General features: G+C 33.0%; 1 protein-coding gene across 4 annotated transcripts in view; it reads right to left on the bottom strand.

Annotated features, from left to right (window-relative positions):
- Positions 1–241: 241 nt before the first annotated feature.
- PLOD2 (procollagen-lysine,2-oxoglutarate 5-dioxygenase 2) overlaps positions 242–13,675 on the bottom strand; it is a 91,198-nt gene continuing 77,764 nt past the window's right edge. For 2 of the 4 annotated variants that reach the window (XM_087430423.1, XM_004419277.3), the window contains exons 12-20: positions 12,512–12,637; positions 9,897–10,038; positions 8,363–8,425; positions 7,278–7,391; positions 4,594–4,659; positions 3,408–3,512; positions 2,083–2,229; positions 1,853–1,978; positions 242–1,682 (exon numbers count right to left, since the gene is read on the bottom strand). In XM_087430423.1, coding sequence (XP_087286549.1) covers positions 1,527–1,682; positions 1,853–1,978; positions 2,083–2,229; positions 3,408–3,512; positions 4,594–4,659; positions 7,278–7,391; positions 8,363–8,425; positions 9,897–10,038; positions 12,512–12,637 — 1,045 coding nt within the window. In that variant the 3' untranslated portion in view covers positions 242–1,526. The remainder of the gene's footprint in view (positions 1,683–1,852; positions 1,979–2,082; positions 2,230–3,407; positions 3,513–4,593; positions 4,660–7,277; positions 7,392–8,362; positions 8,426–9,896; positions 10,039–12,511; positions 12,638–13,675) is intronic. The other 2 variants (XM_087430424.1, XM_004419278.2) reach the window with 1 other exon arrangement.

The following is a 13,675-nucleotide window of genomic DNA, read 5'->3' as shown; positions in this document are numbered from 1 at the left end:
TCTCTACTTCCCCACTTGTAAAATAAGTTAGATCAAATCTCTTGTTACTTTGAGACTGAAGATATTACAATTCAATTTATAATTTAATAAATAGAATTTTTGTTAAGTTATGATATTAGTAAATGTACCAAGGAAAATGAAAAAAATAATAGCTTATTATATCGAGATATTCTTTCAGGCTACTCCATCATACACTCTCTTCTAAAGATAAATCACCAATAATAAAGAAAACAATAGAAACTTATTTTAAATTATTTTATTTTTCATAATTTTCTAACACACGGTGTTAGAAAAATGAATTTTGGCACCATGACTTAGACCTTTTATTCAAGTTTAACCTTTAAATTAAAAACAGTAGCTACAATAAGGATATTTAAACCTCACTCAGAGACATGATGAAAAATCAAGTCACAAATTTCTTTGTGTTGGGGAATTTTTTAAAGTGGGGTAAAGGGACAGTACTAAAAAGAGTAAGAAGGACAAAATGGAGATTATGCTGGGAAGACAAAAAAGAGAAGAACCCTCCATAAAAAAAGAATAAAGAGGGAAGACAAAGGGCAAAAAGGGAAGAAGAAAGGTTCACCAACTTTATTTTCCTGATATAAAATTCAAGTACTTAAGAAAGTTTTTTAAAAAATCATAAAATGCTACTACTAATCTCAATGAAATTTTTGTTTTTCCTCATTATTTTCTAGAATTAAAAAAAAAAAACCTGTCTTGACTTATGGACACTTGCTGATCTTAAGTCGATACTTGATGTACTTTTAAGAAATGGAAAGGTCTGAAAGTTGTCCTAAATCTAATATCTACTAAACATAACCCACCTTGGAAAATTAATCTGAAGCAACACAGGGCTTGGTTTCCAATACAAATGTAAAAAAACCTGTTTAACAATCTAAAGAAAAATGTTTTTAACTGGATCTGGGCCTCAGTCATCTTTTATACTAAGTTTCTTGAGGAAAAACATTGTGTAATATTGATCTTTGTATTCATTGAATAACTACTGCAAAAAGTACCTGCATAGGTGGTCAAAAAAGTACTTACACAATTAGTTGCATACAAATTCAGTTAGAACCCCAGTTTTCCAACGTTTTAAAAATTGCCAATTTTCATTTATATCCATTTTGTCTATAAGTTGATAAATAAAATTCTTCCCAGGATTTTAATAAGAAAATATTAGTCTCATTCGTCACTTATACAAGTGTATCTGAATATGTTATCAACTGAAACGCAAATCCAGAAAACTGTCATTATTCTCAGAGACATTAAGGCACAGAAATAAATATTGGCTTTTACTTTTTTTTCTTTCTTTTCTTCTTCAATCTGTGTTTTAAGGCTCAGAGCAGACATTAAGAAATATCAAACAATTTTTTGTAGAAAGTTTTTCAAATGTTTGGCCCAAAGTGAAGTTGTTCTGTTGAAGTTATTTAAATATTCCTCTCATCTTCTCACGCACAACTTCAAAGACGTGTTCGTGCCAGTCATCCATTCCAAAAGAAAATTCAATTCAACGAAAAGTAAATAACTTAGGGATCTATAAAGGACACTGCGATGTATCTTGTTCCATTTTTAACAGGAAGTCCTTCATGCAAATGCGTGAGCCTCCCTGGATGCATGAAGCTCCAGCCTTTTCGAGGTGATTCAATAGAGCAATTGTACCTTAGAAATTTGCATCCACCTCCCTAAAAGAGATGGAACAAATAAATGTATCAGCTTATTATGTTTAATTTTTCATCAGTGACAAAATTCAAATTATGCCATCTAAGCAGAATCTAAAAAAAAAATAAGGCAAAGGCCTTTTTGTAATGATGTATTTCTTTTGAAAAATGTAAAAACTAAAAGCCATGATTACCTGAAAATCTTCTCCCACATTATTGAGTGCAATGTTGATGGTAAACGTGGAAGCATCGTGATGAGGGCGAAGAGAGCGCTGTCTTTCAGGGGAGTATTTTACGACAAAATTCAATAACGCAAACCCCTAAAAAAGCAAAGTAAACCAATGGATTTGCTTATCAATAAAAACATAAAATAGCAAATTTGTGTAAAACCTGGAGGTGGGCAGGAGGATGGGAGGATAACTACCTTTGTATAATAGCCTGCGAAGACCTTCAGCGTAACCGGCGCAATAAACTCCCGGATAAAATGAAGCCATACGTTCTCCAGATCAATTTGCTTCATGTGGATATCGTCAGTCGGGACATTTTCATAACCACCAGATATACGGCTATCCTAGAAACAGCATTAATGACATTATACAGTGTGGTCCATGTGTAATTCACATTTATATTATCTTGGAATTTTTTCCAACCACAGATCGTAATAGACAATAAAAGTAACAGTTGTTGAATTATGGTGTACCCTCTGCTTTAATGGCAAAACTATCAAAATCACTCAGATACCATGGCTTTGCAAACGTATCAATGACGAAGCAAAGTATTGCAGAGTCAGCAGACTCCTTTCCTACTTATTTAATGTACGTGAGGTCAGACTAGAAAGTAAATAAAATTGGTTTCCAAAGCCCTCCCATGACTCCTAAAAAAATGAGTTTTTACAGTGACCCTCCAAGCAGTCTTAGCTGCTTGATGGGAATAGATTCCGCTTATCTCCCCTCAGATTACCTACCACTGAAAACAAGTTTTCTCTAATCTGTTCCTCATATCTATTTTGTGGCACCCAAAGTCCTTGCATGATAGCTTGTCATTATCCTGCCTGCAACCTGCTGACTTCACACTCTTCCTCATACTTTGAACTTCTGTCTCCCTGATCAGCTAACTAGCTTGGGTATGTAATTGAGCAGAGGCAGTAATATTCCAGAGTATTTCACGTAAATTCCTTGGTACTGTTAAGGAGCTGGCATCTGTGGGTTCTCAGAGGAAAAGAAACACTTTGAACCACGGACAGTAATACCTCCTGCCAAGTCTTTGGCAACGAATGTAAATGCAAAACTGAATTACACCAAAAGCGTTCAAACATTCCTTCTTCTTACATCGACACAAAAAAACAGCTTTGGCAGGCAACCAGATAACCTTTGTCTTAGTACTTTCACTACAGCTCACTGTGAAAATGCAGAGAATGAAAAATGGCCTTGGAGAAGGACAATCTCACACAGGAAAGACATGTAGTACCTTGCCATCTCCAGCCTGGGGACACTGACCCTTAGGGACCATGCAGTGCAATTACATGCATAAATGGGAAACCGAGGCCCAGAGAGATTAACTGTTAAAGAATAAGGGGCAGAATTACACTAAAACAGAGTTCTCCTGACAGCCTTGGCTAGCCCGTTCATTTAGGTCTAGGACTCAGAGATGTGTGACAAAAAGTACAGATTCCCTCTAAATTCTCTAAATATTTACTCCTTTTCCCACCCCACATACACATTTTAGTTCTCTGTGTGAAATTCAACTTACATGATGTTTCCCCCCAGACCACTGGCCATAATGCTCCATTTCCTCCACCAATTCATCACAGGCTTTTTCGGAAAATATGGGAAACCAAAAGACATCTGGACAAGGCTATAAAACATAGCATCACCATTAAGAGGAAGAATATTTTGTGTTTTTTAACTAATAAATGGCATTTCAACAGTAACAGGACAGAATATTCAATATTCACCTCACTTAGACGTTTTTTTAAGAAGTTTGCCCAACATTATTGACATTACTGTTACAAACAATACTAGTTTTGGGGGTTTTCTGTTTAATGCTAAGACCTTTTTTTTTTTGGCATTTTAACATGTGTGAGATCAAGATGTGTCTTAGTGTCCTGGTCGGCCAGGCAGCCACTGTGATGTGGTTGTGATGCCACAGTGCATGTAAACTCGGTCAGACTTTCCTTCCGTCCTCACCGTGTGTGTGCACACGTGTGCGTACACGCATGTAGTTGGTGATGCACTTGCTGAGTTTACTCGCCCTTGGAAATGTCTTTTAAGATGATTTACACTATGATTTGTCATGGAAATGAAGGGTTATTATGTATACAGTGTCCTAGGACATATGATAACACCTACGCCTTAACAAGTCTACAGTAGCTCTTTCAATATGTACAAAATAAAAAATTCTAAATGAATGGAAAACATGTGTCATAGTGTAATTGGCAGTATTTTTTTTATCTTTCTCACAATACACAAAATAATGGAGCATCTCAGAATCAAAGATGCCTTACATTCTCTGAAATAAGGTATTAGCAATAATTTAGAACACTAATCTAAAATAGAGTTCATTTTTTAAAACACTTGAGAAGAGACTCTCTGAGCCCAATTTCTTTCAAAGATAAACTTTCATTGAAAGAGGCCTACACCAAAGATCTGCCCAAGGTACCTTATTTTTAATGGTTTGAGAAAGCTATGGTTTTTGGGAGTATGCTTAAAAAAAAGCCATGATCTTAAAATTATTGTTAATCACCATGTCCTACATTTATACAACTATATGACCCTTAAGACTGTAAAACTGGTAATTAAGTCACATTAATTTTACCTAAAAGATAGTTTCTCCACTTTCACAACATCCTCCACTAAAGCAATATTGCATTAATAATATTCCCTTCTGAAAAGATATTAAAAATGCTTTACATATCATAGTAATTATTAATACAAACCTGTTCAACCATATTTTCAGTGAAAATCTTTGAATAATCACGGTTTATATACTTTTCCTTCCAGTCCTACCAAAAAAAAAAAATCAATTGCACAGATTAAAGCAAATACCTTTTTATAAATACTTTAATGGAAAATATAAAGTATATGCATTTTAGAAATTGCTCAAACAATTTATATATGACTACGTGTAGTGGACAAAATAGTAATTTTAGAAACCAGTTTACATTTTTAAATCTTTGCCTGGTTCTGTGAATGCTCATATCATTCTATGAAAAACAAAATTTTATTCATAAAGTTCTATACCTCAGGATTTTAAAACTTGAGTAATCACACAGTGATTAGGTTTGTATTCTATATTCTATGCAAATACATAGGGGTAGGTAAATATGTGTGTGTTTAAAAGTGAAAGATAAGGAACAAAACTCCACCAACAAATATTACTAAAAATCAGCAAATTAATCAACCAGGGTCTTACTTATACTTTTATAATGAATTACTCTAAAATAAATTTGATTTTTTAAAATATATTTAACATCTGCCTTCACTTCAGTTTTTAATACAGTTTTTAATACATATCAAAGAATGATTATGGGGTTACTAACACTTCCACTTCTTTTAGTTACTGAAATTAAGATACAGGACCATACAATGCAAAACAGCTCTTCTTCATGCTAATTCATAACCTGATTCTTCTCTTTGACCAATCTCTGACACATAAACTACACAATTAAGATATCTCAGTTTTTGTCAACATCAGCTAAGGAATCCTTTTCCTGGGTCAAGTGTTTTATTTAAAAACCCAATATTGAGAGATTAAATTAAATCACTTCAAATTAAAATATGAAGTGATTTAGTATTAAAAGATCTCTTCTTAAATGCATTTAGACTGTTGAACAAAATTCTTAATTTTCTCTTTACAAAGTACAAATATAGACAGCCAGCATAGAAGAATTGAGATATGGACCCAAGATAATTCCCATCAAGATATCTTCCAAAGAATATTTGCCTGAAATATATCTTTTGAGGCCAGATTTCAGGGGACCCCTGATAATTTAGATGCCATTCTTAATTTTGCATCTCTCTGCTTATATGTAGCTCAGATATTTTTGATATGGAAGAAAAAAAGCTATCTTCAAATTCTTTAATAAATTTCATTTATACATTGTATATAATTATAAGGATCAAATTACTATATTATCTCATTATTCCCTCTAATATTGATTAGCTTTCTGATTCCAAAATATGAGAAAAAATTAGAAGAAAATAATCATCCACAACATTTCAGAATCTTTCTCTAAGCATTTTTTTCCTATGCATCATTATTGATATTTTGAAGTTAAAGAAAAAAAGCCCTAAAGATTTTACATTATGATACTAATATTAACTTTTCATTTTAGACCACTTTTCCTGTATCATTGAGTAAACTGAAACTTTACTAATTTCTTGGGAGTTCTGATAATGGAACAATCACTAAATATTTTCCTATGGGATATCCCTCATGTGGCATATTGATCACGCTAATTTACCAAAAAACAAAGCAAAGCAATGCTAAGAAAAGCAGATCCTACTTACTTCTGATATTTTCATTGCATCCCCTCCAAAGATTTGAATTCTTACACAAATGTCTACAGTTCAGGATATAATCTGGGACATTTTCTTAGGAAGCTAATATTACACAAGAAATCTAATAATCCTACCCCTCAAAATACCAAGAGATTTGGTGCCAAAGTAAAATATGTAATTCCACCCTCACCATTAAAAACAAAGCCTCTTTTCCGTTCCTGTGAAAGATGAAGATATACGGCTAAAATGGAACAAAAGTACTTTTAAAATACAAAAATGTCTAAAGATACTCTTTTTGTTTTCAACAGAGTATTCAGAGACCATTAAATTTACTATTCCTGGATGTCAATTACTCCTACAAAATAAAAGACAATTCTGATCAGGTGGATTGAGTCTTTGTAATTTAAAACATTTACTATTGACAAGGGGAGAACCATAAATAGTAGTATTATAGAGATGATTCTTCGAGAGAGTATTTCCCCTTGAATAAATGTGCCAACTTGATTAGAGAAAACAGGTCCCAGTAAGACAGAAAAGGAGTTAAATCCTGCATGATTCAAATCTTTAAGAAAAGAAATAATTTTAGACTTTAAAAGGAAATAGTTTCCTGAACATAAGACTTTCTTTGTATGCTAAATCTCTGCAATTTTCTCGGGCTAGCTTTGGCGTACATTCACAAAATTGTTATAAAAAATAAACAAAATGATAAAATGAAATCCATTTTCCCAAATAAACTTCTTGAATTTTCTTCCTGAAAATCAAGTAATATTTTCATATGTGACAATACTAAAAATGTAAACATTTTTTCTGAAATTGCATTTAAAAATTTGATGGTGCTTTTGAATATAAAAAAATAGAAATATTGGGAGAAATCAAAGAAATTGATAATTCCCTTTTCCAAATTTAATATATGTCTTAATAAAAAAAAGTTCTCGGTCAAGTTTACATCTACTTTACAGGTCATGAAATATAATTAATTATATATCTTTTTACAAAAGATATAATTAAAAAAAATTTAAATCCTCTTACCACATTTCCATAATATTAACCCAATTGATTTACATCCATTTACAGTTATAGGAAAATAAGCAATAAATGAAATTGAGTATGAAATACATACCACGGGATTTTCAAAAATCTGCCAGAGGTCATTGTTATAATGGGAAGTATTGTAATTAGCAGTTGATAATAGTCTTCCAAATTCGTGTCTATTAGAAATGTACATAAACACACCCTATATGCCAAAAAATAACAGTATTAATCTTAGAAGAAAGCACAAGAAAATATATTTAACCATAGGAAAAATATATAGGACACATTAATTTCAACTTTTATATTTCACTCATAAACATGCATTTTTATTTTTCATATAAAACATGCATGATTTAAAATGAAAGAAACAAAATTTTGATTAATTATGAATTGACACCACACAAAACTAATTGATGCACTGACACTCAACTGAAAAAAAGAAGAGGAAGAATGGACTGTTTTTGCCCCTTTCTCATTGATCCTAGATGTAGACATCGGGAAAAAAACTCCTGTTTGAAAGCAGAAATATTTTTCAGACACCAAAGTGCAACGAATTGTACCTCTTTTGGCTTCTTTCCCTTTCAAAGAAGACATCACATTTTTAAGCAAGAATTCAAATGTCAATATTATTTCGCTAGTCTATTTTATACTGTTATTGTCTTGATGTTTAAAAACTGAACACACAAATTATTCATGCATTATAAGGCGGCTAAACAAAATCAGTCTCATATCCTTGTCCCAAACCAAATAAATGTGGCAAACACCACTAAGGTAAGGTTGTTTCTTTTTGTGCCTGTTTTAATGGTAAAAGGGTTATTAATAAAAAAAATTAATGAAAAATACCCAAATCTCATTTTAATCAAGATGTACTTCATGCTTACTCCTATCTCTTTTCTCCCTTAAAACTAGCAGAAAGGATTTGGGTTTAACTGTCTTATCTGTCAATCATAAAACGTAAATCAGCCCAAAGAACTAAGAGTTGACTATCACGCAATGCCTACCCACAACACACAAACAGACACGCACATATACAGATTAAGAACCAATGAATACCAACATTTTACCAAGCTAAATGGAAAGAAGACTCTTAAAGAAACTTTACTGTTAGCCAATATACCATATCTAGTATTAATTAAATAAACAAAAATAAATAAAAATAAATAAAAATAACACCTTTGGGGGGCTGAGCATTTGGAATGTTTCCGGAGTAGGGGAGTCTTTTTCCCTTTGTAAAGTCTAAAATGAAGAGAAGCATTGGGTAAGTTGACCTGCACACCCACTCTCTCTCAGGTATTCTTAGGTAAATAAAAACAGCAGCCCTTGATCAAAAGCTGACATTATGAAATGTCCTTCATAGACAACATGCAGGACAAGCAAAGCTTAGAGCGCACACAAAGAGACAACTCCAGCCCTGTCTTTTTTTTTTGGTCAAACATAAATCCAAGCTCATTCCTTAGTAGAACTTTCATTAGACACAAAATTAAGACAAAGGAAAAAATGTGTGAGAGGCCATTCCAGGATGCGCTGTTGAGTCAAATTAGCCGAACATGAGCACGAATTACAGTCACACGTACTGAGGATATTCAATATAACAATGCACAGAGGTTTGTAGGAAAAACATATTCAAACAACACATGCCTTATTAAACTAACAAAAAAATACTTGCCAACTTTTCTGATTTTTCCCCAAATCACATTTGCTTACATAAATTTGAATAAAATAACCCAATAATTTTTAAAACAGAAAATCGTATAAATATGTTTTAAAACATATGTATACATTTTGAAAAATATTTTCTATAGTCATTTAAGTTTCATAATGAAAGTATATTTGTAGAACAGCAATACATCATTAATTTTTCACCTAAATTAAATCTACAATATATTGTTCCTTCTTCGGTTTAGTGGTAAGGAACCTGCTTTTTAAGAGTGTGGAGTTGGGCCGGCCCCGTGGCTTGGCGGTTAAGTGCTCGCGCTCCGCTACTGGTGGCCCGGGGTTCAGATCCCGGGCGCGCACCGACACACTGCTTCTCCGGCCATGCTGAGGCCACGTCCCACATATGGCAACTAGAACGATGTGCAACTGTGACATACAACTATCTACTGGGGCTTTGGGGGGGAAAAAAAAAAGGAGGAGGATTGGCAATAGATGTTAGCTCAGAGCCAGTCTTCCTCAGCAAAAAGAGGAGGATTAGCAAGGATGTTAGCTCAGAGCTGATCTTCCTCACAAAAAATTAAAAAATAAAAAAAAAAAAAGAGTGTGGAGTTAATGACAGAGAAAACATGGACGTTGATTTCAGAACAAAAGTGTGTTCTTCTTAAATGTGTCAATGATCACTTCACCTGGGCATTATCTAATTAATTTTAATCAGGTCAAGTTTTCAGTATAGAATTTCAAATGGAAGTAAAGATGAATTTTTAAAAACGCATATCTGATTTGTAACAAATCTATGTTTATTATTGAAATCTTACTGTTGCTTATGAGTTAGCCTAAGCACCAAACCTAACATTTTTCAAATTGTTTCCACAGATGAATGTTCACCAATTATTCTTCATAATTGCTCCCAATTTTTCAATACAGAACCAAAAAAATTGGCTAGTACTTATAAATTAGAAAGAAAAAGGGCATCAAAACACAATGACACATCAACTGGGAAAGCAAGCCATCTTATAAGAACATTCAAGCAAACCATCATTGTATACCCTACCATTTCTCTAGCATTTCGGCAAAGAGCCATATCAGGATCCAATTTGTCACGAACAAAATAGTTCCTTTCATTCATCTCTGATCGGAGTGTCTTTCCTTTAATTAAGTACACATTAGCCATGTATGGGACATTCCATATTCCTCTGAAAGTAAAGAGAAGACATTCCAAAGTACCACAAATACAAAATATTTTAAGTTTATTTTTATGTTTTTAAAACAAATGTTTTAAAATTTTGTTATATAAATTATTGAATCATATTACACAAAAATGCAACCCCAGGTAATGATATTTGACATATATATACACATATACATATGCTATATATATATTTATATGAGATTACTTGGTATATACCACATTTTTATGAGATAAATCACTATCTCCCTAGATAAAGTTCATTTCAAGGTTGGTATCTCTTTGGCATTTTGGCTGCCATCCTCACTTAGTTGTTACAGAGTATAATATTCTGTTGTACAGAAGGTGTTTCCATTTAAGATTAAGTAGTTTGATAGCAAAAATAATAACATACAATCAGTAATGTGCTAGAGCCAGCTCACACTGGCTCCCCTGAGCTGACTTTCAGCTTCACTTTCCAAGTCTACGCTCAGAGACTTCACATAAGAAGCTTGAAATCAGCCATGGCAGAAATATTTACACCACAGAAACTGGCAAACACTACGAATCAGGGCACCCCCAACCCCAAGAACCAACTGTTAGACATTTACCAGCACACCACTGAATATAGCCTAAAATTCTCCTAAAATATATTCTCTTGAAATTCATTAAGCAATCTTAAATTTTTGTAGAAAAAGGAAGACATGAAGAAATATAGCTAGAAGTACATGACGATTGGGAGACACTTAATTTTGTCCTTCATTCTTTCCCACACCTGTCTCCTCATTCTGAACATGACTCATTTTCTAAGAACAGTATAACAAAGGTTTCACCTGAGGGATATGCTTGTTGCTTTTAGGGAACAGAAAGGGAAGATCTTGACCAAGGAAATGTAGTTAGATAGTAAAAGGAATACGATATAATTTTGTCTAGATGAGCCTAGAAGGAAATGTCCATAAAAAATATACATTTCAGCTGAATTCAGAAATTAACCACTGGTACAGTGTGCAGTGTTTCAATTTTGAAGGAAAACACACACACACACACACACACGCATATACGTCATAAGGTATCATTCCTTCATGCTGTATGTGAAGTGTGTTTTTGTATTAACTAGATCAAAAACCTCTACCTGATCCTTTTCCTTACACTAGACAACAATGACAGGAGGTTGGACAGAAAATCACCAGTGCCTAAAGCAACTTGAATGAAACATGAATTCTCTATTCTACTTCTGTGAACCCTTATTTCTGCTATACCCACAGATAATATCAGGCATATGGTCTATACAAATCATCCCAGAGACTGTTAAAGTACTTTAAAACAATAGAATATGACCTTCAGAGTGTTTTCTCAGCTGTCATGCTTTTTTGTGTGTGTGAGGAAGATCAGCCCTGCGCTAACATCTGCCAATCCTCTTCCGTTTTTGCTGAGGAAGACTGGCCCTGGGCTAACATCCGTGCCCATCTTCCTCCACTTTATGTGGGATGCTGCCACAGCATGGCCTGACAAGTGGTGTGTCAGCGCCCAGGATCCAAACCGGCGAACCCCAGGCCGCCGCAGCAGAGCGCGTGCACTTAACCACTTGCACCACCGGGCCAGCCCCTATCATGCTTTTTAATTGCAGCTAACAGAAAGCCTTTATCATCTTTACATCATTCAAATTTACTATTACTATTTTCACAAGCAAAACATCTTTTTACTACTCAACCGTTCAACAAAGAAGTGTGATTTTTTTTTCTAAATTTAAGGGCACATATTTTTAGTCATGAAAGAATGTTTGCCTTTTTTAATTGGGCTGACATATCTGAAAAATTAAGTAAAGCACTTAATATCTGAGTCACTCTGGTCCATCATCTGATAAAACAAAGAGTGACACAAAACCTATTTCAATTGTGATTATTTTTTAGTTTAAAAAATATCAGCTGTTGTCTCTGAAAAAAAAAATCAATCATACACACACTTTGTAGAAAGTATATTCTTTTCAAACTTGGAAAGGAGAATATTGATGAAGAAATTGATCTTTAAAGCAGAATATTAGCTATTTCAAAAAAAAAAAACTTGTGATAGGAAATGCTGGAAAGTTTGGGTTGTTAGTGTTGTTTTTGTTTGCTCATTTATAAATTTTAAAAGCTATCAAAACCACCTTTATCCTGGCCAGTAAATAAATTAGCTAAACTAAATTCCCTTTCCAAATTTTTAATTAAGGAATATTACTCTTCTAACAATCATAAGACAGCTACTCATGGTAACCATATATTGTCTCTTAGTATTTCCCATAACAGTGAGTTTGTTCCTTTGAAGACTCAGAACTTTAAAAATAATTTTTTATATTAATTTTACACTAGTATTTCAGGATCCCAAGTGGTTGCTAGGTTTTCAAATTTCCATTAAACATAAAGAAAAAAGATAAATAATAAAAAAATATTTAAGTAATATTAACAAGATGACATCTTTAGATTATAGTATTTTCCATTAAAAGATTAAATTGAGTAACTTACACTCTATTCCCTTGAACAATGTCCACATAATCTTCAGATCGAGCATAGTAGCCATCAGGACTCAATGCTCCCCAGAAGTTGGACCACAGCTTTCCATGACGCGTCACAAGAGGAGCAATGATCTTTCTAAAGAGAAAGAGAGAAAACCAAATCCAGGTAATTATTTTTAAATTACCACAGAATTATGCATTTTTGGCTTAGTGTGACACAAAAAAACAATAAAATTCATTTAACATGCATGTAGTTAGTCTGAAAAACTAAAAGTAAAATAAAATAAAAAGAGGAATTTCTTTCTAACATTTTTTCTTAAGTACACTCATTTTCAATGATGTTCCTTAAAAAAAGTAACAAAAAGAAAAAGTAATTGAAGATGCTAAACTATAAAAATGACATGTAAAAGTACCCTACTTATAGCCCAAAAAATGAAACTACCTTAATTATTTAATTATTTTAAGTATTTCAGAAATTATACTAAATGAAATCAAAGATTTTCATTGTCACTAGGAAGACATAATAGTCCCTGGCACATTAAAGCATCCAATAAATATTTGTTGAATAAAAAAATTGAATGAAGATGGGCTGAGATATTTGTAAAGAGGCCAGTGTTCCTAAGGTTAGGTCCAAATTACTTTAAAGTATGTTTTCTTTTTTTTAACAACTTTTAAAATGGGTGTGCCAGTCCTGGCAACACTGAACATTTTTCTGGTCCTTTATTGTAGAAAGCAAAATCTGAGGTTCCTCTAGAACTACTTTTAAAGTGAAGGGAACTGTAGTGGTGTCACACAATTTTTAAGAAAAGTTCACACAACTTCAAGAGGAAGTTTATGGACCACTATTCTCCACAAAAAACCTATTTCACAACACCCCAATCTTGTGAAGACCAACTGTGCCCTTTCTCTTACCTATAGAAAAGTGAAACGTAGTCTGTAATTACATATCACACAAAATAATAATTGTGATTTATTTTTCCTGGTTCTTATTAAAATGAAATGTCAACCAGAAATACTAATATTTTGTTTTGTTTAGAATATCTACAATATTAGAAATGATAAAACCAATTAGAATCTATATATTATGTTAATTGAAGGAATGATAGTTTAATGTTGATAACTGACAAGATCAAATATTTAATAGAAAAAAACCTTGTACTTGTACTTTATCATC

The sequence above is a fragment of the Ceratotherium simum genome, chromosome 5 (assembly GCF_057802395.1).
Source record: "Ceratotherium simum simum isolate JZ-2026a chromosome 5, ASM5780239v1, whole genome shotgun sequence".
Classification (NCBI taxonomy): Eukaryota; Metazoa; Chordata; class Mammalia; order Perissodactyla; family Rhinocerotidae; genus Ceratotherium; species Ceratotherium simum.
This window is presented reverse-complemented; position numbering and strand designations above follow the sequence as displayed.